This window comes from Ostreococcus lucimarinus, chromosome 16 (genome assembly GCF_000092065.1).
Source record: "Ostreococcus lucimarinus CCE9901 chromosome 16, complete sequence".
Taxonomy (NCBI): domain Eukaryota; kingdom Viridiplantae; phylum Chlorophyta; class Mamiellophyceae; order Mamiellales; family Bathycoccaceae; genus Ostreococcus; species Ostreococcus sp. 'lucimarinus'.
The window spans coordinates 256,733-277,613 of record NC_009370.1 but is presented as its reverse complement, the minus strand read 5'-3'; the positions used below and the strand labels follow the sequence as shown (position 1 = coordinate 277,613).

General features: G+C 63.5%; 14 protein-coding genes across 14 annotated transcripts; 8 read left to right on the top strand and 6 right to left on the bottom strand.

Annotated features, from left to right (window-relative positions):
* Positions 1–62: 62 nt before the first annotated feature.
* Positions 63–920, top strand: OSTLU_93878 (predicted protein; the record flags this gene model as incomplete). The annotated part of the gene is made up of 1 exon (XM_001421988.1): positions 63–920. A coding segment is annotated over one exon (858 nt), but the record flags the coding sequence as incomplete, so codon positions are not given.
* Positions 921–976: 56 nt separating this feature from the next.
* OSTLU_93877 (predicted protein) lies at positions 977–2,767 on the bottom strand (the record flags this gene model as incomplete). The annotated part of the gene is made up of 1 exon (XM_001421862.1): positions 977–2,767. One exon carries the CDS (start codon positions 2,765–2,767, stop codon positions 977–979), a length of 1,791 nt encoding a protein of 596 aa, XP_001421899.1.
* An 84-nt stretch (positions 2,768–2,851) lies between these two features.
* On the bottom strand, positions 2,852–3,868 carry OSTLU_28127 (predicted protein; the record flags this gene model as incomplete). The annotated part of the gene is made up of 1 exon (XM_001421861.1): positions 2,852–3,868. One exon carries the CDS (start codon positions 3,866–3,868, stop codon positions 2,852–2,854), a length of 1,017 nt encoding a protein of 338 aa, XP_001421898.1.
* A 198-nt stretch (positions 3,869–4,066) lies between these two features.
* OSTLU_28126 (predicted protein) lies at positions 4,067–4,651 on the bottom strand (the record flags this gene model as incomplete). The annotated part of the gene is made up of 1 exon (XM_001421860.1): positions 4,067–4,651. The coding sequence occupies one exon, from the start codon at positions 4,649–4,651 to the stop codon at positions 4,067–4,069; it is 585 nt and encodes a 194-aa protein (XP_001421897.1).
* A 352-nt stretch (positions 4,652–5,003) lies between these two features.
* Positions 5,004–6,120, top strand: OSTLU_28125 (predicted protein). Its single transcript, XM_001421987.1, has one exon. It carries the CDS (start codon positions 5,223–5,225, stop codon positions 5,976–5,978), a length of 756 nt encoding a protein of 251 aa, XP_001422024.1. The 5' UTR covers positions 5,004–5,222; the 3' UTR covers positions 5,979–6,120.
* Positions 6,121–6,148: 28 nt separating this feature from the next.
* Positions 6,149–10,495, bottom strand: OSTLU_89433 (predicted protein; the record flags this gene model as incomplete). Its single annotated transcript, XM_001421859.1, has 1 exon — positions 6,149–10,495. One exon carries the CDS (start codon positions 10,493–10,495, stop codon positions 6,149–6,151), a length of 4,347 nt encoding a protein of 1,448 aa, XP_001421896.1.
* A 66-nt stretch (positions 10,496–10,561) lies between these two features.
* On the top strand, positions 10,562–11,245 carry OSTLU_28123 (predicted protein; the record flags this gene model as incomplete). The annotated part of the gene is made up of 1 exon (XM_001421986.1): positions 10,562–11,245. The coding sequence occupies one exon, from the start codon at positions 10,562–10,564 to the stop codon at positions 11,243–11,245; it is 684 nt and encodes a 227-aa protein (XP_001422023.1).
* A 37-nt stretch (positions 11,246–11,282) lies between these two features.
* On the bottom strand, positions 11,283–12,938 carry OSTLU_18554 (predicted protein; the record flags this gene model as incomplete). Its single annotated transcript, XM_001421858.1, has 1 exon — positions 11,283–12,938. The coding sequence occupies one exon, from the start codon at positions 12,936–12,938 to the stop codon at positions 11,283–11,285; it is 1,656 nt and encodes a 551-aa protein (XP_001421895.1).
* A 37-nt stretch (positions 12,939–12,975) lies between these two features.
* Positions 12,976–15,830, top strand: OSTLU_28121 (predicted protein; the record flags this gene model as incomplete). Its single annotated transcript, XM_001421985.1, has 1 exon — positions 12,976–15,830. The coding sequence occupies exon 1, from the start codon at positions 13,137–13,139 to the stop codon at positions 15,828–15,830; it is 2,694 nt and encodes an 897-aa protein (XP_001422022.1). The 5' UTR covers positions 12,976–13,136.
* Positions 15,831–16,036: 206 nt separating this feature from the next.
* Positions 16,037–16,927, top strand: OSTLU_5921 (predicted protein; the record flags this gene model as incomplete). The annotated part of the gene is made up of 1 exon (XM_001421984.1): positions 16,037–16,927. A coding segment is annotated over one exon (891 nt), but the record flags the coding sequence as incomplete, so codon positions are not given.
* A 358-nt stretch (positions 16,928–17,285) lies between these two features.
* Positions 17,286–17,918, top strand: OSTLU_18551 (predicted protein; the record flags this gene model as incomplete). The annotated part of the gene is made up of 1 exon (XM_001421983.1): positions 17,286–17,918. The coding sequence occupies one exon, from the start codon at positions 17,286–17,288 to the stop codon at positions 17,916–17,918; it is 633 nt and encodes a 210-aa protein (XP_001422020.1).
* A 121-nt stretch (positions 17,919–18,039) lies between these two features.
* Positions 18,040–18,522, bottom strand: OSTLU_28118 (predicted protein; the record flags this gene model as incomplete). Its single annotated transcript, XM_001421857.1, has 1 exon — positions 18,040–18,522. One exon carries the CDS (start codon positions 18,520–18,522, stop codon positions 18,040–18,042), a length of 483 nt encoding a protein of 160 aa, XP_001421894.1.
* Positions 18,523–19,058: 536 nt separating this feature from the next.
* OSTLU_18550 (predicted protein) lies at positions 19,059–19,763 on the top strand (the record flags this gene model as incomplete). Its single annotated transcript, XM_001421982.1, has 1 exon — positions 19,059–19,763. One exon carries the CDS (start codon positions 19,059–19,061, stop codon positions 19,761–19,763), a length of 705 nt encoding a protein of 234 aa, XP_001422019.1.
* A 789-nt stretch (positions 19,764–20,552) lies between these two features.
* OSTLU_37753 (predicted protein) lies at positions 20,553–20,858 on the top strand (the record flags this gene model as incomplete). Its single annotated transcript, XM_001421981.1, has 1 exon — positions 20,553–20,858. The coding sequence occupies one exon, from the start codon at positions 20,553–20,555 to the stop codon at positions 20,856–20,858; it is 306 nt and encodes a 101-aa protein (XP_001422018.1).
* Between the last annotated feature and the right edge of the window lie 23 nt (positions 20,859–20,881).

Here is a 20,881-nt window from a genome sequence, read left to right as displayed (position 1 = left end):
CGCGACGCGCGCGGCGCGCGAGCGCGGCGTCGAGCGACGCGACGGTATTCGACGCGTCGTCGGTGGAGTGCGCGCTCGACGCGGGCGAGGGACGGGACTGCTGCGCGTACGCGGTGAATCTGCGAGCGCACACGCGGGTGCGGGCGGCGACGGACGAGCGCGACGAACCGGGGCTGACGCTGAGCGATTACATGCGACTGCCGGTGTCGCAGTACGTGGACGTGCCGCTGCCGCTGGGAGCGACGATGGCGAGGCTGGGAGAGGGGACGGTGAGAACGGCGACGGCGAGCGAGACGCGGGACGAAACGTTTGAGCTGACGATACCGGGACTGAAGTTTTTTTCGTTGGAGGTGGCGCCGGTGATCACGGTGCGCGTGCGGTGCTTGGGGGACGAGGAAACGGTGGAGACGTGGCACGGGCGAGCGTGGGACGAGGGCGTGGACGGAGAGGCGGAGGTGAAGGCGGGACGGAGACCGGAGACGCGGAGAGCGGCGATGCGGGGGCCGTGCGTGTTGATCGAGATAATCAGCGCCAAGGTCGAGGGGAAGCTCGTGGAGAGCTTGGGGTTGAACGACATGTTCGTGAATCGCGGGACGACGGCGTTTAGGTGGCGATCGATAGGGGATGGGAGTTTGGATGGACCGGCGTTGACGCGGACGGGGTTCGTCGACGACGAAGACGCGGCGAGCGAAAAGGAGAGCGAGGGCGCGTGCATCATGGGATGGACCGATATCGGCGTCGGCGTCGATCCTCCCGGTCCGTTTGCGAAGGTTCCGAAAGGTGTTTCCCAGCGCGTGGGCGACGCCGTGCTCGGAACGACTTTGCGAGTGCTTCAATCCGTCTTCGTCGGAGGTTTGGCGCAAGACTATCAACGCTGGGCGTACGACGAAGAGTACAGAAGCGAGCGCGCGAAGCACTGAAACCGACGCTGTAACGATTAATCAAAGCCAACTTTTGTTTTTTTACATCGCGCGCGCTAATCGATCGCCACTTTCGCCCTAAATCCGCGACGACCGAGCTTGGCGCGAGCCGCGACGTCGACGCCGCCTCCGGCGACGGAGCTGAGCTTTTTAAACGATCCGTCCACGAGAACCAAGATGCCGAGCGCCGCGAGCGCGGTGCATTGCAGAAACGCACAACCTCCGGCGACGTATCGCTCGCGCCAAATCAACGGAACCCCTTGCGCGGTGAAAATCACGAATGGAAACGCGAGCAACCACGCGGCGCCGATGACGAGCAAGTTTCTAATAAACTGCGCCAGAGCTTGATCTTGCGATTTCGCCGTCGCGTACGTCGATCCGCCGGCGACGATGAACAACACGGCGAACGCGACGCGCATGAACACCAACGCGTACCCGGGCCAGTGATCGTGATCGTGAAATGCCTCGAAATCCTCGTGATACTTGCGCGACATCAATTCGAGCGTCAAGTGCACCAAGGCAAAGAAGACTAAGATGACGACGCCAATCGTAGTCTCCGCGCCGCGTTTGAGCATGTTCACGGGCGAACGTAACGCACCAGCGACGAGATCAACCCGATATTTCACCGCTGGATCGTCAGAGTTTACCTTGAAGAAGGATTTCAGCACGCTCGTCAGCATCGCTCGAGTCGATTGTCTACCATCGGCGCCGGACGGCGGATGCGGTCGCGCGCCGTTACCGCCTGCACCTGACTCGAGCGACGCGAACAGGCTCCCCCCGAGTCCACTCACCGTCATCGAAAGCGTGGTCCAGCCGCACACGAGGAACAATAACACGAACTCGACGATAAACTCGCTTGCGCCTTGCAACATTTCCGCCGCGAAATCCGCGGCAAACCACGTGTATCGCCAACGTAAACCTTTCCCGTTCATCGCGAACACGGTGATGTGCATGAATTCCAACCCAAGCGACGTCAGCTGACACGCGTGCGCGAGCATGACGACGAGTACGAGCGCGTGCACGCTCTTTGCTTTCGAGTATTCTTTGAACGCTAAAATTGAAAACACCGCCAGCGCGCCCGCCATACCGAGCCACGCGATCGCGTAAATCACCCCGAGCCCTCTGAGTTCTTCCGGTAAGTGTTTGTTATTGCTCTTCAATTCCAACTCGTAATGCAACGCCGGGGGCTTGGCTTGGTAAAACTCCAACGCGCAGTCGCTCAACACGACGAACCAATTACTCGCCACGCCGTATTCCACCACTTTCGCCCGCGAATTGGTCGTTTTCGTCTCCTTCAGCTCCACCGATAACGACGTCTCTCGATGCACGATCGCGGACGCCTTCTCGTGATGCGCGTTCGGGTGCATCCACGTCGTGTTCCCAGTAGACAAATCCAAACGATAGCTATCGCCGCTCTCCGGGTCGATGAAAAATTCGTACCCCAACGCTTGATGCGTCGCCCCGGGATGCGGCAGCGCGACCTGGTGCCTTCGCGACGCCAGGGCGTTCCGATCGCGACACAGAGACCCTTTCTTCATCATCGCTCGCCATTTGAAGTATTCTTCGTCGTTCAACACCAAAAGTTCGAGCTGATGCGCGCCGCGTTCCCAACCCGTCTTCGCCGTGGTCAGCTTCAATTTCAGCGACCCGCCGACTTTGGATACGCTAAATTTCGTGAGCACTTTCTCCGTCACCTCGCTGTTGAGCACCACCGTGCCTTGCGCGAGCTTGGCGGCGACCGGGACGACGCCGCAGATTAATCCAACCGCCGCGACGGCGAACGCGACGAGACGACGACGACGGCCGTCGCGCTCGCGCGGTGCGCGACGCGAGAAGTCGCGCGACATCGACTCCGACAGACTCGCGTCGCGCGCGGATGGACGACGGAGGCCTGGCGAGGCGCGGTCTGCGGTCCGCGGCGTCGCCAGCGGTCACTCGAGCGAGGCGTCGAACACTAATTTCGGGTGGTTGACGCCGAACCAACGCTCGTGCGGGTACCCGAGCGCGCATTGAATATATCGCACACCATCGACGCAGCGGTCGACGTTTAAGTGCGAGTGGCCGAAGACGTGAACGGTTGATTTCCATTTTTTGGCGTCCGCGTCTATTCTGCAGCTCCCCATCACGTGCACCAGATCGTAGGTCCCTCTATACAGCTCCGATCGCGGAATGAAATGAGAGTAAGTGATGACGTGTTTTATCGGCGAGTTTTGATCGAGCGCGGCGTCTTGAAATCGATCGAGAACGCGATCGTTGACCGCCCGCATGAACGCTCCGATGGCGGGCGAGTGCGAGTTGCGAGCCTCGCTCGGCGGATTGATGAACGACGGCCACGAGCACGCGCAATCGAACCTGCGCTCCAAGTCGGAATATTTCGCCGGGATCTCGCCGCGCGGGGCGAAAAGATCGTCGTACCATCCGTAGATGGGCACTATTCGCACGCCGGCGACGCTCAACGGTGAACAGCACACGCCAATGTCGGTACACAAATCAATCAAACGAAGCATCTTTCCGATCGAGTCACACGGATACTCTCGTCCGTTGTCTCGGCACCACCGTTCCGTCGTCGCGCACCACAGCTCGTGATTTCCCGCGGGGAGGTAGCAGACCATGTCGTGGGCTTTGCTCAACAACCGCAAGGTGAGTTCGACGCACTCCAGATTCGTGCCGACGTCGCCCGCGACGACGATCACCGACGCTTCGTTCGTCTCAGATCGCGCGCGACGCGCCGCCGTCTCGCGCTCGACGTACTCTTCCATCACCTGCATGTTTTTCGGCATGTCGGTGTGTAAATCGCTCGTCGCGAAGACTTTGATTCGCTTCTCGTCCAGCTCGAGCTGTTTCTGCGCCTCGAGCGTTTTCTCGGCGTTACGTTCTAAAGCATCGATCACGGCGTCGAGCGCGCGCGCGCGCGCCGCGCGCCCGTCCTCGACGCGGCTCGATCGCATTTTTTACGCGCGTCGCGCTCGAAACCTCGCGAGAAAACCCGCGACGCGCGCCGCGTCGTCGTGTGACGCGCGCGTCGATTTTCACATTGGTCGCGTCGTCGGATGAGAAGAGTCTAAAATTGAGTTACACGACGGACGCGACGCGCCGTCCACCGCGCGGCGCGACGCGCGATCTCCAAACTAAACCGCATCGCCCCGTCACGCGTTGGCATCGATGCTCTCTAAGACTTCGAGTTGTTGCTCCAAAATCTTGATCCGCTCCTTCGTCACCTCCCGCGCGGCGTAGATGCCGACGAGCTCGGGCTTGTCCTTGAACGACGACCACGCGTCGTCGTGCGCGCTCTTCGGCGCCCTCTTCCACGCGTGCGACTTCATCCGCTTATAAAACCCACCATCGCACTCGTGAAACACGATTTCCTCGTACCGCTCCTTGATCAACGGTTTCTTCGTCGTCTGCGGTCCGTGCCTCGCGATTTCCTCCGCGCTCGGAAACAGCTTCAACGGCGTCGTCGTCGTCACCGTTCTCGCCTCGCCGCAATCGCTCGAGAACGTGATCTTCACCCCGATGTCGAATTCACCCCATCCCGTCTCCGTCACCTCGTACGGCGCCTGCGTCAGCACCCGCGTCGGTTCGTCGAACGACGGGTGCAGCGCGAACTCCACGCTCTCCACGCAGTGCGACAAATCCTCCCCGTCCAGCCCTCTGACGTACACCGTCCATCGATGGCTGTGATACTCGTCCGCCCTCTTCCCGAGGTAATGCGCGATCGTTCCGACGATCATCGCCTGCGTCCGATCGCGCTCGTCCGCGCCGCGCGCCATGCGTCGCGCGTCGTCGTCGTCGCGTTTCGATTCGATTCCGATTCGATTCGACGCTCGATTCGATTCGATTCGACGCGCGCGTCGGACGTCTCGCGATCGCGATCGATCGATCCGACCGCGACGCGCTCGACGCGCGCGCTCGCGCTCGCGCGACGCCGTGTGCGGCGTCGGCGTCGCCGTCGGACGGCGACCGCGGCGCCGCATTCAAAACATGGGCGTTTTCCTTCTTCAATACGTATAGACCCCCCCCGCGACGGTTCGTGATTCGTCGATCGATCGCGCGATCGATCGCGCCCGCCGCGCGCGCCGCAGACGGCGACGCGATCGCGACGCGCGAGACGCGCGCCGACCGACGGCCGCGGACGTCGATCGAACGAACGCGTCGCGCGCGCGTCCGACGCTCGAACGACGCCGCGCGAGCGCCATGCGCGCGCACCTGCGCGATCTCGCGCGACGATCGGCCGCGATCGCGTCGCGCGCGTCCGGCGATAAAACCTCGACGCTCGCGGCGCTCGGCGCGGCGGCGTGCGGGATGACGGCGGCGGTGGCGGTCGCGGACGAGGCCGAGCACGGGCTGGCGCTGCCGCGGTACGAGTGGCCGCACGATGGGTTGTTCTCGAGCTACGACCACGCGAGCGTGCGACGAGGGCATCAGGTGTACACGCAGGTGTGCGCGGCGTGTCACTCGTTGAATCAGATTGCGTACAGAAATTTGGTCGGCGTGGCGTACACGGAGGCGGAAGCGAAGGCGCTGGCGGAGGAAGTCGAGGTGAGGGACGGGCCGGACGATACGGGGGAGATGTTCGATAGACCGGGGAAGCTGAGCGACGGGATACCGGCGCCGTACGCGAACGAGGAGGGGGCGCGATTCGCGAATAACGGCGCGTATCCGCCGGATTTATCGCTGATGACGAAGGCGAGACACGATGGGATCAATTATGTGTTCGCGCTGTTGCTCGGGTATCGGGAACCGCCGGCGGGGGTGGAGGTGCCGGGGGGGATGTATTACAATCCGTACTTTCCCGGGGGGTTCATCGCGATGCCGAAGATGTTAGTCGACGGGGGGGTGGAGTACGATGATGGGACGCCCGCGACGGAGACGCAGATGGCGAAAGATGTGACGACGTTTTTGGCCTGGGCGGCGGAGCCGGAGATGGACGATCGTAAGCTCATGGGGGCGAAGTGGATCTTTGCCCTGTCGCTCGTCGCGGTGCAAGCGGTGTACTACAAGCGCTGGGCGTGGAGTCACTTGAAATCGCGCAAGCTCGTCGTCGATGTGGTGCGATAACGCGCGAGCGGGCGAGCGCGAGTCTGATTTCGTTACTTACGAGACGATAAAACACAACGACAACTTCTTAATTACTCGTCGACGTCATCCGTCGGCTTTTGAAATTTCACACATGCGCGAAGCGCGCGCTATCAAATCTAAATATCCTCTCTATCATCTACGTCGCTCGTTCATTCGCTCGATCCCGTCGCCGCGCGAAGGAGCGACCACTTCCACTCTGGCGTCGCGTCGAACGCACTCGCGTGCTTTTCGAACGCCTCGACGCTTTCGCCCGCTTTTTTCGCTCGCTCGATAAGTTCTCCCAGACTCGTCTCGGCGTCAACTTTCGCGCGAGATGCGGCGTCGACGGCTTCACTGACGACGCGCTGTAAGGCGCGCGCGTCGTCTTCGTGTCCTAAACTCACCAGAAGCTCGAGCAACTCGCCGATTTCTTCCAGGGTTTTGTTCACGGGCGCGAGCGCGATGACGTGAAGCGCCAAGTCGCGCTCCTCCGTCGGAGACCCCGCACGTAATCCGCTACGATTGTTTTTATTCTTCTTGTCTTTTCGTTTCTTGCCTTTGCGACCGCCGATTGTGGATGCCGCAGACGTGCCGCTCACGACAGACGTCAAGCCTGTGCGATCGGTGTAGGCGCTCATGTCGCTCGCGAGGCTCGGCGCTTCGCTCATCGCGTCGTCGTCCTCCAATCCGTCGGCGCCGACGCCGGCTCGAGGGCGACCGCCGAGTTCGGACCATCCGCCGTCGTCGAGCGCTAACTCAGCTCGCTCGCGGTGTTTGCGCAAATCACGAAGACGCTCGACGTACTTTTCCGAGCGCAACTTGTTTTCCTTGAACGCGTCGAAATGTTCCTTCGCCGCGCCCGCGCACGCGGGTGCGATGGTGGTTTGCATCAAATCTGCGCGATTCTTCGCGTATGCCGTCTCGCACGCTTCTCGCCACGCACCAGCGTTTGCGAATAACTCAACCGCGCGGTCGATGTCTTGAAGATACCCGCTCGCCACGCGCGCGGCGGCGAGAGGATCCGACAGCGTGAGAGACTCGCACAGCTCTTCCGCGATGTCGCGCACCGCGTTCGTGGGCATTTCCAATCGGTTCGCCAGCGCGAGCGCCTGACGCCACGAAAGTCCGGCGCGGTATTCGTCTAATGCTCCAGTGAGATCACCAGCGGCGAGGCGAGCGATCGCGGCGTCTTCAGAACGCATGCTCGACGACAAATGTTCGGCGTGCCGCAACAGCAGTGCGCGCCGGGCGTCCGCGAGGTTCAATCGTTTCGCTTCCGCGAGTGCCCAAGGGAACATTTTACGTTCGGCGGCGACGCTACCAGCGGCGGAGACATTATCATCCAACAAGTATTCCGTGATGGCGTCCTCGTGACGACCGAGCCGTTTGGCGATTTCGGCGCGGCGCTCGTGCTCGCGCATGGCTTGGAATTCTTGCAACTCGGACATGTACTCCCCCGGGTCCATCTGCGCGTGTTGCGCGACGAGATACGCCAGCGAAAGATCGCAAGTACCCAAAGCAGCGGAATATAGAGTCTTGCCGCCGACCAAAAAGAGTAAATGCTTCAACGCCGCCGCCGCGTCGACGGCGCGCCCACCTTCGTTCTTCGACGACGACGAGACGAGCGCGTTCGACGCCGCGTCTTCCAACTCGCGCTCACGCAATACGGCGACGCGACGAAGCGCTGAAGCCAAATCGGGATTCTCGCCGGAAGCGTAAGATGTCAATGCGGCTAATTCCCAACGACCGACACTCGCGGCGCCACCAGTGCCGACGTGCGTCTCGATCGCCGCTCTGATAGCCGCGCACACGGCTTGTACCTTGGATTCTTTGTTCGGCCGCTCGTTCGCGCCTGCGCCTGCATCGCTCGAGCGAGGCGGATACAATCGTACGAGATCTTCGTAAATTCCACCAGGCGCCGTGACATCGCCGTCATCGAGCGCTTCAAGAAGTTCCATCACCGCGTCCGCGCTGTCGACGTCTCGCACGAAGGCGTCGGCGGCGTTCAAGAAATTTGGCCACCCGTAATCGACGATGAGATTCAAATCCACGCGCTGCCTCGCTGCGAGCGCGTAGGCATCACCATATCTACCTGCGCGTAGCGCACACGCCGTCGCGGGTAACACCAAAGCCTTCGGTGCCACCGTCTCTAAATTCCCGCGCGGCATTTGTAAAACCACGCTCGTCGTTCCCGGCGCGCACGCGACAATGCGAGCACCGTCTTCGACTTGTCGTGTCGTCGCGTCCGCGGCAACTTTTGCCGCTTCGGGGCGCATCGCACGGCGCATGCGCATGTGCAAATCGCTAAACGCGAGCTCGCCCATGCGTGCGCCATCCGCCGCAGAACGCTCGGCCAGCCAATTTCCAATGTGCGCGTCGTCCGCAGCGACTTCACCCACGACTCGGGCGCGTCCTCCGCCGTTGGCTATCACGTCGTCGACTTCAGCGACAAAGAGCTGATTGTCTCGGGTAATGTAGCACACGCGTGCCGATGGGACGGCGTCAGGAAGCCAACGCGAGGAATCGCGCGCCGCCGCCGCCACCTCTGCACTCTCCTCGGGCGTCGTCACCGCGCATCCATCGGCACCGAAAACGTGCGTCGCGAACGACGTGACTCTGGGCGCAACGAGTATGTTTCCAATTCTGAGATTTCCTCGATCGTCAAGCGTGACCAGCGCCCCGCTTGGTCGATCCGCGGACGTTCCCAGCGCCGAGGCGTAGCGATCGCCAACGTCTAATCCTCGCGAGGAGATTATTTTCAGAGTCTCGCCGCCCGCGCTTGGCACGCCGTGCGAGCGCACGAGCCACGCATCGTCAAATGCGTTGCCTCCCGCCGCGATGGTATCCGTCACGTCCACTTGGTATAGGTCGGCGGAATCTCGCGCCACCGCGAACGCGACGCCGTTGGCGCTCGTCAACGCTCCGACGGCCACCGGCACGATTCGTCGACTCATTGCGTCTTCGCCCGGCGTTTTCGTTTCGTCGAAAGGCACGAGCAATAATTCGGTCTCGTGTTCGCGCGCCGCGGCGACAATCAAGTGGTCATCGCGCACCCAAGCCAAATGCTCGACGGCGGCGTCGGCGACGGCGACGCTCGAGTACGGCGTCGCGGGTATTTCGTTGTCGCACCACCGCGCCCAGGTCGCGGCTCGTTCACTATCGGCGAAATTATCTGCCGTCAACGCCCAATCCGTACCGCTGTCGCTCGTCGCGTACGCGAGTTCGCCGGTCGATAACAGCGCGACGACTGTTTCATTTCGCGAAGCTCGAGCCGGTTGAAACGCCGCGGCGATTACGGGGGCGCTAAACACCACCTTGGCCGCGCACATCGGCGGCGGCACGGGCGTGCGAAACATGGGCGTAAGCATGAGGCAGTCGCCGTCGATCACCGCGCACGTCCCTCGATCGCTCACCGTGGTTTCCCAAAACAAGTCGTAACGATGGATCGCTCCGCGTTCCGTGTACGCGCGCAACACGTCTCCGCGTTCGGCGTCCCACTCCATGCGCACGACGCCCTCGCGCGCGGGATACCGCGTTTCGTGTTTCAAGTACCAATGCATGTTTGATCGCGTCCAAATCTGCACCGCGTGCGCGCCGTCGCGATACCGCGTCGCCGCCGCTAAGCACGCCGAATCCGCGCTCCACGCCAGACTCGTAATCTCCGCGCCTTCCCCTGGAAGCACGAAATCCCCCCGTCGCAGCCCGTTCCGCTCGTAAAACACCACGCGATCGCTCACATCACATTCTGATCGCGCCGCCGCCGCGATCAACGCCCCTCGCGGCTGCCAAGCCAACGCCGGCGTCCCGTCGCCCGCCGCGAGCGTCGCCGGCGTCCCGCTCGACGCCGTCCTCGTCTCCCCCACGCTCTCCACGCGCGCGCCCTCGCGCTCCCACACTCGCATCGTAGTCTCTCCCGTCTTCGCGTTCGTCGAGCTGCACGCGAAATACCGTCCGTCTCCCCGCCACGAGATCGTCGCTCCGCTCGTCGTCTCGTTCGCCGCGTCTTCGTCGTCCGCCCCGCCGTCCCCGCGCGTCTCGCTCACCGGATAAAAATCCCTCGTCATGATCACCACGCGTCCCTCCGCGCTCATCACCGCGCACGTCTCTCCGTCCGGGCACCACGCGAACGCGCGCACGCCGCACGGTATCTCACCGACGACGTCGCACCCGTCGTCGTTCGCGTCCCGAGCCCGCGGCGTCGCCGCGAATTCCCCCGACGCGAACGCCGCGACGATCTCGTCCGTCTCTCGCACGCACGCCACGCCGACGCACGCGACGTCATCACCGCGCGTCTCGCACGCGCGCGCGGGCTCGAGCTCGACGCCGTCGGCGACGCGAAAGCGTCGCAGCGAAATCACCGCGCCGCCGGTCGTCGCGCATCGCGTCGCCGTCGCGGCCTCGAGCGCGTCGCGCTCGTCGTCGAACGCGCCGCCGAGGACGCGCGCGTCGTCGCCGTCGCCGTCGCCGAGGCCGAGGCGCAGGCGCGCGCGCGACGACGCGACGCGGCAGTTTCGCATCGGCGCCGGGACGACGCGCGCTTTTTCGCGTCGGATTCTGCGGCGTCACGACGCCGCGCGCGCGGGATGACGCGCGGCGCGGAGAGGTTTAACATCGCGGTGAGCGCGACGGCGGCGCAGCGGAACAAGGCGCACGTCGCGCGCGTCGTCGACGCGTTCGTGCGAAGCTCGAGCGCGGGACGGGAGAAAAAGTTTGAGCTGCTCGAACTCGGCTGCGGCGTCGGCGCGCACGCGGCGGAGATCCTGCGCGCGAGCGGCGCGGCGTGCCTGAAGAGGTATTACCCGACGGACGTGTGCGACCACGACGGGTCGTTCGCGGCGGTGATGGAGAATTGCGCGGACGCGGGGGCGAGCGGGACGTGCGCGGCGCCGCGGACGATGGACGCGACGACGATGGCGGACGTCGTGGAGGCGGAATCGTTGGATGGGGTGCTGATGGTGAATGTGGCGCACATATCGAGTCGCGCGGCGACGCTGGGGATGTTTGCGGGGAGCGCGAAGGCGTTGAGGAAGGGTGGATTGGTTTTCGTGTACGGGCCGTTTAAAGTCGGCGGCGAGTTTCGATCCGAGGGCGACGCCCGGTTCGACGCGTCGTTGCGATTGAAGGATCCGGAGAACTTTGGGCTGGTGGATTTGGAGTGGATGGACGAACAGGCGAGATCGGTCGGGCTGACGCCGGCGTCTGTGGACGGGATGAAGTCGCCGGTGGAAATGCCGGCGAATAATCTCACGCTCGTGTACGCGAAGTAGAGTACAACAATTAATTTTAAGAATTACAGGCTATGCGCTAAAGCAGACACGCCACAGACGCCGCCACGGCGGCGGCTTGCGATTTTGAGAGCTCCACGCGACCGCCGGCGACGTTGAGCGCGGCGGCGACGCCGACGCGTTCGGACGGTTCGCCGCCGTCGTCGTTTTCGTCCTCGTCGTCGTTTTCGTCCTCGTCGTCGTCGGCGGCGTCGTCGTCGTCACCGTCGTCGCCGCGTGGATACGTCGCCGATTTCGTGGCGCTTCGATACCCCGCGTCGCTCGACGCGCTGACACCGGATGTGACGCGAATCGTTCGCGACGACGGCGCGACGTCGACCAACGCGCGCGCCGAGACGCCCGCGACGACGCCTATGGGTGACGGCGTCCAATCTTCCGCCCGTTCCCAGCGCGAATCGCGCTTGCGTTTACGACCGGACTGAAGCGTCGCGCGAAGCGCCTCGATGTCGGCTCTCGCGCTCGCGAGCGCGTCCGCGGGCGCCGCGCCGCGACGCGACGCGGATTTGATTTCATCCTTTGACACGCCGGCAATTTTTTGCAGCGTCCGGATCGTTCTCTTCGCCACCGCCGGGTCATCGCTCCAATCGTCTTCGTGCACGCTCGCGAGCGCGCGTTTGCACGCGTGGAACGCGGCGACGCGCTGATCGCCGTTCGCGGCGAAGTCGCCGCTCGCCGCGACGCTCAACAAAGTTTGAAACCCCACATCGTTTCCCGGTTTCTCGCCTCGAATCGCGGCGTCGAACAGATACGCGAACAAACCGGTCCATTTCTGACACAGTCGCTCGAGCGTCGGCCGCCAATCTTCCGCGCTCGCGCGAAACGTCGCTTCGTCGGCGTCGTCGACGTCGCTCGCCGTCTCGTCCTCCACGACGCGGAGCCACCCCCCGTCGAGCAACGCCTCCGCCACGACGTGCGCCGCGCCCTTCGGACACACGCTGCTCAACGTTCCGATCGCCCGTCGTCGTCGTTCTCGCACGTCCTTAAACGACGTCCCGCCCTCGCTCTCCCGTCCCGCGTTTTCGCCCTCGCTCGCCCCGTCCTCGTCCATCTCCTCGCTCGACGACTCCACCGCGCCCCGTCCCTCCCGCGCCCGCAGCCCTCTCGCGTCTTTTTCGCACGCGCACATCGCTCGCACGCATCCCCGCACGCGTTCGAACGCCGCGTCGAACGCCCGCGCCTGTTCGTCCCAATACCATCGTCGACACCACGCCAACGCTCGCCGCGCGCCCCTCCGCAGCGCTCCCGCGCTCGGCATCGTCCCGTGCGCGCACTCGTGTCGCAGATCCACTAAAAATCGCGGCAGTCCCACCTCTCGCGCCAGCGTCGCGATCGGCGCGGCGTACCGTCCCTTTTGCTTCGGGTCGACGACGCCGTTCACCAGTCTCGCGAGCGTCATCGCCGTCGCCGACCGCGCCGCGTCCGCGTCGCCTCGATCGACGCCCTCGCGCGCGCGCGACGCGCGCACGAGCATCGCGGTGACGTCCGCGGCGAGCGGCGCGCGCCCGCGCGCGCGCCACGCGCGCACGACGCCGAGCGCGGCGTCGATTTCGACGTCCCCGGCGGCGCCGCGTCGCGCGCCGTCGCCGCGCGCCTCGTCCTCCGTCGCGCGCGCGAGCGCGTCGCGGACGTCGCGCCACTCCCGGACGCTCGCCCACGGCTGCAGGCGCGCGCTCATGGCGCGCCGCGGCGCGCTCTGACGCCGCACTGCGCGCCGCGGTGCATGTTGACGCGGAGCGCGCGGTCGTTCGGCGCTTCGAGCGCGTCCGTCGTCGCGCGCGCGTGTCGAGCGATGGCGACGACCGCGCGCGACGTCGCGCGGGCGCGAGGCGCGACGACGCGCGACGCGCGCGAGAGAAGTTGGCGAAGACGCGCGATGGGTTCAAATTTCAAACCGACGACGACGCGAACGACGCGCGCGACGGCGCGACGCGCGACGCGAACGTACGCGACGGCGACGGGAAGCGCGGAGGAGAAGATCATCGACGTTGAACTGGCGAGCGAGGCGAAGACGTCGTACCTGTCGTACGCGATGAGCGTGATCGTGGGGCGAGCGCTGCCGGACGCGCGCGACGGGCTGAAGCCGGTGCATCGAAGGATCCTGTACGGCATGCACGAGCTGGGATTGCGGGCGGATAAACCGCACCGAAAGTGCGCGAGAGTGGTGGGAGACGTGCTGGGGAAGTATCACCCGCACGGGGACGGATCGGTGTACGAGGCGCTGGTGCGGTTGGCGCAAGATTTTTCGATGTCGGCGCCGTTGGTGGACGGACACGGGAACTTTGGGTCGTTGGACGACGATCCGCCGGCGGCGATGCGTTACACGGAGTGCCGATTGAATAAGTTGGCGGAGAAGGGGTTGTTGGCGGACATCGGGAACGAGTGCGTGAATTTCACGGAGACGTTTGACGGGAGTCAAACGGAGCCGGAGGTGCTGCCGGCGCGGGTGCCGAATCTTTTGATCAACGGCTCGAGTGGGATCGCGGTGGCGGTGGCGACGAACATGGCGCCGCATAATCTCGGTGAGTCTGTCGATGCGCTGTGCGCGCTGGCGAAAAACCCGGATTGCTCGTTGGACGAACTCATGGCGTTGCTGCCGGCGCCGGATTTCCCCACGGGCGGGGTGGTGACGAATAAGAGCGGGATGAAGGAAATTTACGAAACCGGCAAGGGCGGGGTGACGCTTCGCGGGCGGGCGACGATCGAGCGCGTGTCGGCGGCGCGCGGTTCGCTGGATAAGGACGCGGTGGTGATCAGCGAGATTCCTTACCAAACCAACAAGGCGAGGTTGGTGGAACAAATCGCCGACCACGTCAACGGGCGCACCATCGACGGCATCAGTGATATTCGCGACGAAAGCGATCGCGATGGCATGCGCGTCGTGATCGAGATTAAGCGTGGATATGATGCAGCGAGCGTGCTGGAGGAGCTTTACGCCAAGACGAAGCTCGAAGTGAAGTTTTTTGTGAACAACGTCGCGCTCATAGACAACAAGCCGACGGTGATGCCTCTTCGCCAGATTCTCGACGAGTTCATCAAGTTTCGCGTCGATACGATCGAGCGACGGACGAGATTTATGCTCTCAAAGGCGCAAGATCGCAAGCATCTCGTTGAAGGCTTCTCGATCGTGCTCGCCGACGCGGATGGAGTGGTGAAGATTATCCGAAAATCGAAAGACGGCCCGTCGGCGTCGAAAAAGTTGCGCGAATCGCACGGTTTGTCCGACATCCAAGCCGACTCGATTCTCGCCATGCCGCTTCGTCGATTAACCGGACTCGAGGCGGATAAGTTAGACGCCGAGCTCAAGGAGTTGAACGAGCAGATCGCACACTTCCAAGGTTTGTTGAGCAACAAGTCAAAGGTCATCGACGTCCTCGTGCAAGAGGCGATGGAGGCGAAAGAGGCATTCGCGCGTCCTCGACGTACGTCCGTCGAGCAAATCGAATCTTTAAGCGGCGTCGAAGACGATTCGCCACCAAAGGATAATATTTTGACCCTCTCTGAGCGTGGATACGTCAAGCGCATCTGCCCGAAGAACTTTGGCGCGCAGAATCGAGGCACTCGAGGGAAGCGCATGAGCAAGCTCCGCGCCAACGATGAGCTTTCCAAAGCCATGCACTGCAAAGACAGCGATCAAATATTATTCTTCTCCGATCGAGGGCGAGTCCAAAAGCTCAGTGCGAAGGCGATTCCGCAATCCGAACTGAACACGATAGGAGTTCCAGCGACCAGTCTGTTGAACACGTTCGCAAAGCGCAACCAAAACGTCACCGCCATGTTGTCGACGAACATGAAACAGGGTGAAGTAGCGGACGACCAAGTGGTGGTGATGTTAACAAGCCAAGGTAAGGTATCCGTGGCGTCCGCGGCGTCCATGCTCGGGCACAAGGGTAAGAAGGTGATCACGCTCGACAAGGGCGATAGGTTGCAGCAAGTGATGTTCGCGCGCACGTCCGACCATCTCTTCATCACAGGCACCGGGAAAGCTGGAAAAGGGCTCATCCTTCACTGCCGTGTCGGAGACTTCCGAGTCGTGAAGTCGGCGTGCAGGCCAATCTCGGGCATCAAAACCATGGGCGAGAAGAAGGTGGCAGAAGCCGTCGTCGAAGACGCGGGCGACGACGAAGACGACGACGAAGACGACGGCGAACTTTTGCCGCCGAAAACTGTCGGTATGGCTATCGTCCCAGGTGAACGCATGGTGTCCGCGAGCGAAGAATTCGGTCCGTTTATCTTATTTACGACGAAGAAAGGTAAAGGCAAAGTGGTCGCCGCGAACTCGTACCGCCTGCTCGGCCGCGGTCGCTCGGGCGTCATGTGCATGAAATTCAAAAAGGGTGACGACGACGCCCTGGCCACCATCACTCTCGTCGACCGCATCGGCGACGACGTCACGGATGAAGTATTGCTCTCCACCACGGGCGGAATCTCCAACCGCATCGCCGTCAACGATTTACCCAAGCGCTCGGATCCCTTGGCTCTGGGCGCCGCCATCATCAAGCTCGACGCCACGGACGCCCTGAAATCCGCCAATTTACTCCCGAGCGAAGTCGCGAGCGAGCTCGCGTGACGCGAGTGTTGTATTATTATTAACGTATTTTCCCAAGTCCCGGCGTCCACGCGTCGTCGCGCGTCGCTCTCGTCGTCGTTCTACCTCGCGTCTGGCTCGAGGCCAAATTTCAGCCGCCGCCGCCACGCGCGTTCGCATCGTCCACGAACCTCACTTTTCGCCCGCGCACGGCCGCCATGGCGGACAGCGCCGCGATGGAGAGCAAAATGGAGATCAAACGCGCGTCCACGACCGCGGGCAAGCGCGCGTTGCTCGCGCGCGCGCCGAAAAAGGTCGAAAAGGCTGGCAAAACCACCCTGTGTCTGCACGGGCAAAACAGTTCCGAAGTTTTGAAGCGTCTCCTCGCCGACCTGGCGCGAACCAAGGGCCAAGAGGCGCACAAGATGACGCGAAAGAACCCAGGGGTACGTCCGTTCGAGGGCGGGGGGGAGACGTCGCTGGAATTCTTCGCCAAGAAGGCGGACGCGGGGGCGTTTCTGCTCGGGACGCACCAAAAGAAGAGACCGAACTGCTTGACGGCGGGCAGATTCTTTGAATATCACCTGTTCGATTGCGTGGAGATGTTGGTGAGGAATTATAAGTCGATGCAATCGTTCGGGGGCGAGGGAAAGCACGCGGTGGCTGGAAGTAAGCCGTGCTTGTGCTTTCAAGGGGAGGATTTCGAGACGCACGACGGGTTGCGACTGGTGAAAAACGTGATGAGCGATATATTTCGAGGACGAGTGGTGGATAGGATAAATTTGAAAGGAATCGATCGGGCGATCGTGTGCACGGCGTTGGCTAATCCCGGGGGACCACCGATCGTGATGTTTCGACAGTACGCGATCAAGTATAAGAAATCCGGCACGCGGTTGCCTTTGATCGAGCTCGCCGAGATGGGACCTAGTTTTGATTTCACGTGCGGACGTCACCGCGAGGCGCCACCGGACGTCAAACGCGAGGCCTACCAACGAGCTCGCGTGGCGAAAAAGCAAAAGAACGTGTCGCACGACATGTTGGAGGGCAAGGTGGGTCGCCTGTACGTGGAAAAGCAAACCGGATTAGAGGCGCTCGGCGCGGCGAAGATGAAGGGCATGAAGCGCGAAAAACGCGACGCCGCCGCCGAACGCAGCGCGGCAAAACAAGAGGCGTCGACCGCCGCGCCCGCGTCCGGGGCTGGCGCGTCCAAGCGCTCGAAGAAGGCGACGTGATCGACGGCTCGGCGCCAACCGTACGATTATTAGAACGACGACGAAGAGAACGACGACGCGCCGCCGCCTCGGCGCACCGACGAATCCTCGCGTAACCGATGTCAACGCATGTACTCTCATCATCACGAAGAACCTTTTTCGCGTCGACGCGCGTCGTCGTCGTCGTCGTCGTCGATCTCGCGTCGCGTCCCGACGCCGCCGTCCTCGTCCAGCCTCGCACTTTCCTCGTTCCGCATTCCGCGTCGCGCGCCTCGCCTCGCGCGCCATGAAAATCCCCGCCCTCGTCGTCGCCGTCGCGGGCGCGTTTCTCGCGCTCAACGCCACCGGCTCCAACGCGCGCAAATTCGCGAAAGCGGCGAGCAAACTCACCCAAGTCTCGGTGATCAAAACCGACATCCTAAAGTTTCATCATCTCAAAAACCCGAAAGCCGTCTCGCTCGAGGAGAAGAGCCTGATCGACGCGTGGTTGTACGCCCAGCGAGACGAGGTGAACATGTTCGGCGACGCGCGCGGGACGAAGTACGAGCACGGGACGCCGCTGAAGAACGAGGACGGGACGAAGCGAAACGACAAGTACGCGTACGTCAAGTGGCGACGAAGCGACGCGCCGTGGATGGCGCGATTCCCGAAACACTGGGGCAAGGAACCGGCACAGCAGACGAGAGATTACGTGAAATTACCGGGCGCGTACGGATTCGGGAGCGGGACGCTGAAACGGTGGATTGAAGAGAAAATGGCGGAGGACGAGGCGGCGGCGGCGAAGGAAGCGGCGGCGGCGTCGCCGCGGAGAGACGCGGAGAAGACGTCGGAGACGACGCGCGAGGAGGTCGTCGAGGCCACATCGGCCGAGGCGGCGACCGAAGGCGCGGTGGAGACGACCGCGGGGGAAGGCGCGTGAGCGAACGACCCGAAAGATCGCGCCGCCGCCTCGCGCTCGCGAAGGAAATTTGTAACGCCGAAGACGAAACGAACAAAATCACCCAGCCTCAAAATTACATCGCGCGCGATCGCGCGCGCGCTCAGTCTTCGGAAAAGAAATCAAACAACGATCCACCGTCGGATCCACCGTCGCCGAATCCGTCGTCGTCGTCGAACTCGCTCGCGCCGAAATCCGGCGGCGCCGGCGCCTCCGTCCCTCCCGCCTCCCCGATCGCGCCCTCGCCGCCGCCGACCCCGCCGACGCCGCCGTACCCGCCGTACCCGAACATCCCTCCGATCGCGCGGTGTCCCAACGAGCTCCCCATCCCCCACGCCGCGCCCTGCGCGATCATCGACCCGAATCCGCCCGCCGCCGACCCTCCCGCCGCGCCGAGATCTCGCGACGGCGGCGGCGCGCGCGTCCCCGATCGCGTCGGCGCCGGCATCGTCGGGTCGAGCGCGCTGTACGTCGTCGGCCGAGGCGCGCCGAGCGGCGTCGTCTCGTCGGTCTCCGTCTGCCAGTAGTAAATCTGTCCGCTGCGCGCGTCGCGAACCTCCTCCCAGAGCGCGTCGACGGACGTCATCGGCGGCGGCGGCGCCCGCGCGCGCGTCGCGAGCGCGGCGGCGCGCGGCGAAGGCGCGCGCGCGCGCGCGCGCCGCGCGAGGGCGCGCAGGACGGACATCGCGCGGCGCGGCGACGCGACGATCTGTGCGGACATCGCATCGACCGGGTGTTTTCGGTGAAAACGTCGAAAACGCACGAAGGCGACGGACGCAGATCGCGACGCGGCGCGACGCGGGGCGACGCGCGGCGCGACGCGCGCGCGCCGCGCGGTTCGGTAAATTACGCCGCGCGCGGTCGAGCGCGACGGGAGCGATGCTCGCGGCGCGCGCGGCGTCGGCGTCGGTGTCGGTCGACGCGAGATTGTGCGCTCGGGGGCGTCGGGACGGGCGAACGCGCGTCGACGCGCGACGCGCGGTGGGACGGGACGGCGCGCGGGGGGCGCTGGAGACGATAACGAGACGTTTGGGGGAGGCGTGCCTGAGCGACGCGCGATGCGCGGTCGTTTTGAGGGCGGAGTCGGGCGGCGGCGGGACGAGGCCGCCGGCGCCGGAGGGCATGACCTGCCGAGCGTGCGGGACGGACAGAAGCGTGCGGAAGTACCGTGCGGATCTCGGCAAGTACTATTGGAGACGTGCGCACACGCACATGTGCGTCAAGTGCCACGAAGCGCACGTCGGCGCGATGACGCCCGAGGCACGAGAGGAGTTCGACAAACAGTGCGCCGAGGAAACAGGACGGCGTAAATCGAAAGCTCTGCTGGAGCGTCGCGAGCCGAGACCGCCGGCGCCGGAGGGCATGACGTGCCGAGCGTGCGGGACGGACAGAAACGTGCGGAAGTACCGTGCGGATCTCGGCAAGTACTGTTGGGAACGTCCGCATACGCGCATGTGCGTCAAGTGCCACGAAGTGCACCTAGACGCGATGACGCCCGAGGCACGAGAGGAGTTCGACAAACAGTGCGCCGAGGCAGCGGGACGGCGTAAATCGAAAGCTTGGATGGAGCGTCGCGAGCCGACGCCGCCGGCGCCGGAGGGCATGACGTGCCGAGCGTGCGGGACGGACAGAAGCGTGCGGAAGTACCGTGCGAATCTCGGCAAGTACTATTGGCACCATCCGTACACGCGCATGTGCAAGAAGTGCCACAAAGCGTACCTAGACGCCATGACGCCGCGAGAGCGAGACGAATTCCTGCACGAGTGCGCAGAGAAGAACCGAGAAGCGTGGACACGTATCTTGCGAGAAAGTTCTCCGTATGGCTGAGCACGCTCCTCGCTCGCGCCGCGCTCGCGCCGCACTCGCCCGCTCGCGATGACCACCGACCTTCGCGCGCGCGGCAACGACGCCCTGAAGAATAGCGACTTTAAATCAGCTCTAGACCTGTACGAACAAGCCGCCGAATGCGCCTCGACGCCCCTGGACGTCGCGAAAGCGCGCGCCAACGCCGCGGCGGCGCTGATGGCCATGGGACTGGGACAACACCTGAACGACGCCGTCGTCGCCTGTGCGCGCGCGTGGGCGGCGTGCGAGTCGTACGAACGCGCGAAGACGCGCCTGGAGTCGTTGTTCGTGCGCGCGGGGACGCTGGACGGGGCGGTCGAGGGATTGAGAGATTCGTCGGAGGCGCTCGCGAAGGGGAAGTTGGAACGCTTGGCGGCGGCGCGAGCGCTCGGCAACGATAAATTCAAGGCGGGCGATCGCGAGAGCGCGGCCGAGGCGTATAGCGAGGGATTAGCGAACGGTGGAAGCGATGTTCCAGGGGCGAGTCTGTTGTTTTGTAATCGCGCGGCGTGTAAGTCGGCGTCGGGCAAACACGAGGACGCGCTCGCCGACGCGAACGAAGCGTTGGCGAGATGCGAAACGTATCAAAAGGCTTCGCTGCGCAAAGCGACGGCATTGGCGGCTTTAGGGAAATACGCCGAAGCGGATGTTGTATTCACGAGGCTGTGGGAGGATTTGCCGGGAGATGTGAGCTTAGTCGCGAGTTTGAACGGATGTCGAGCGGCGCTGAAGAAGCCGCAAGTCCAAGCCGGATGTCGAGAGGTGACCGAAATGGCGGAGTACCAACGTTTGACGAAAACGATGAAATTAGTCTTTGTGGATTTCACTGCGACCTGGTGCGGGCCTTGCAAGATGATTGGGCCGGTGTTCACGTCGCTCGCGACCAAGTATCCGGCGGCGCACTTCATCAAAGTCGACGTCGACGCGGCGCAAGACATAGCGGGTTACGAGCGCGTTTCGTCCATGCCCACGTTCGCGGTGTATTGCGAAGGGCGCAAGGCGGAAACATTTAGCGGCGCCGATGGCAATCGTTTGAGCCAACTAGTGGCGAAATACTATTCATCGCTCGGGTTGTGATTTTACAAGTCTCTTGGTGTCAT

Bases quoted from the DNA above. Each gene is read 5' to 3' on its own strand.
- OSTLU_28125 (XM_001421987.1), top strand. From the start codon at position 5,223: ATGACGGCGGCGGTGGCGGTCGCGGACGAGGCCGAGCACGGGCTGGCG.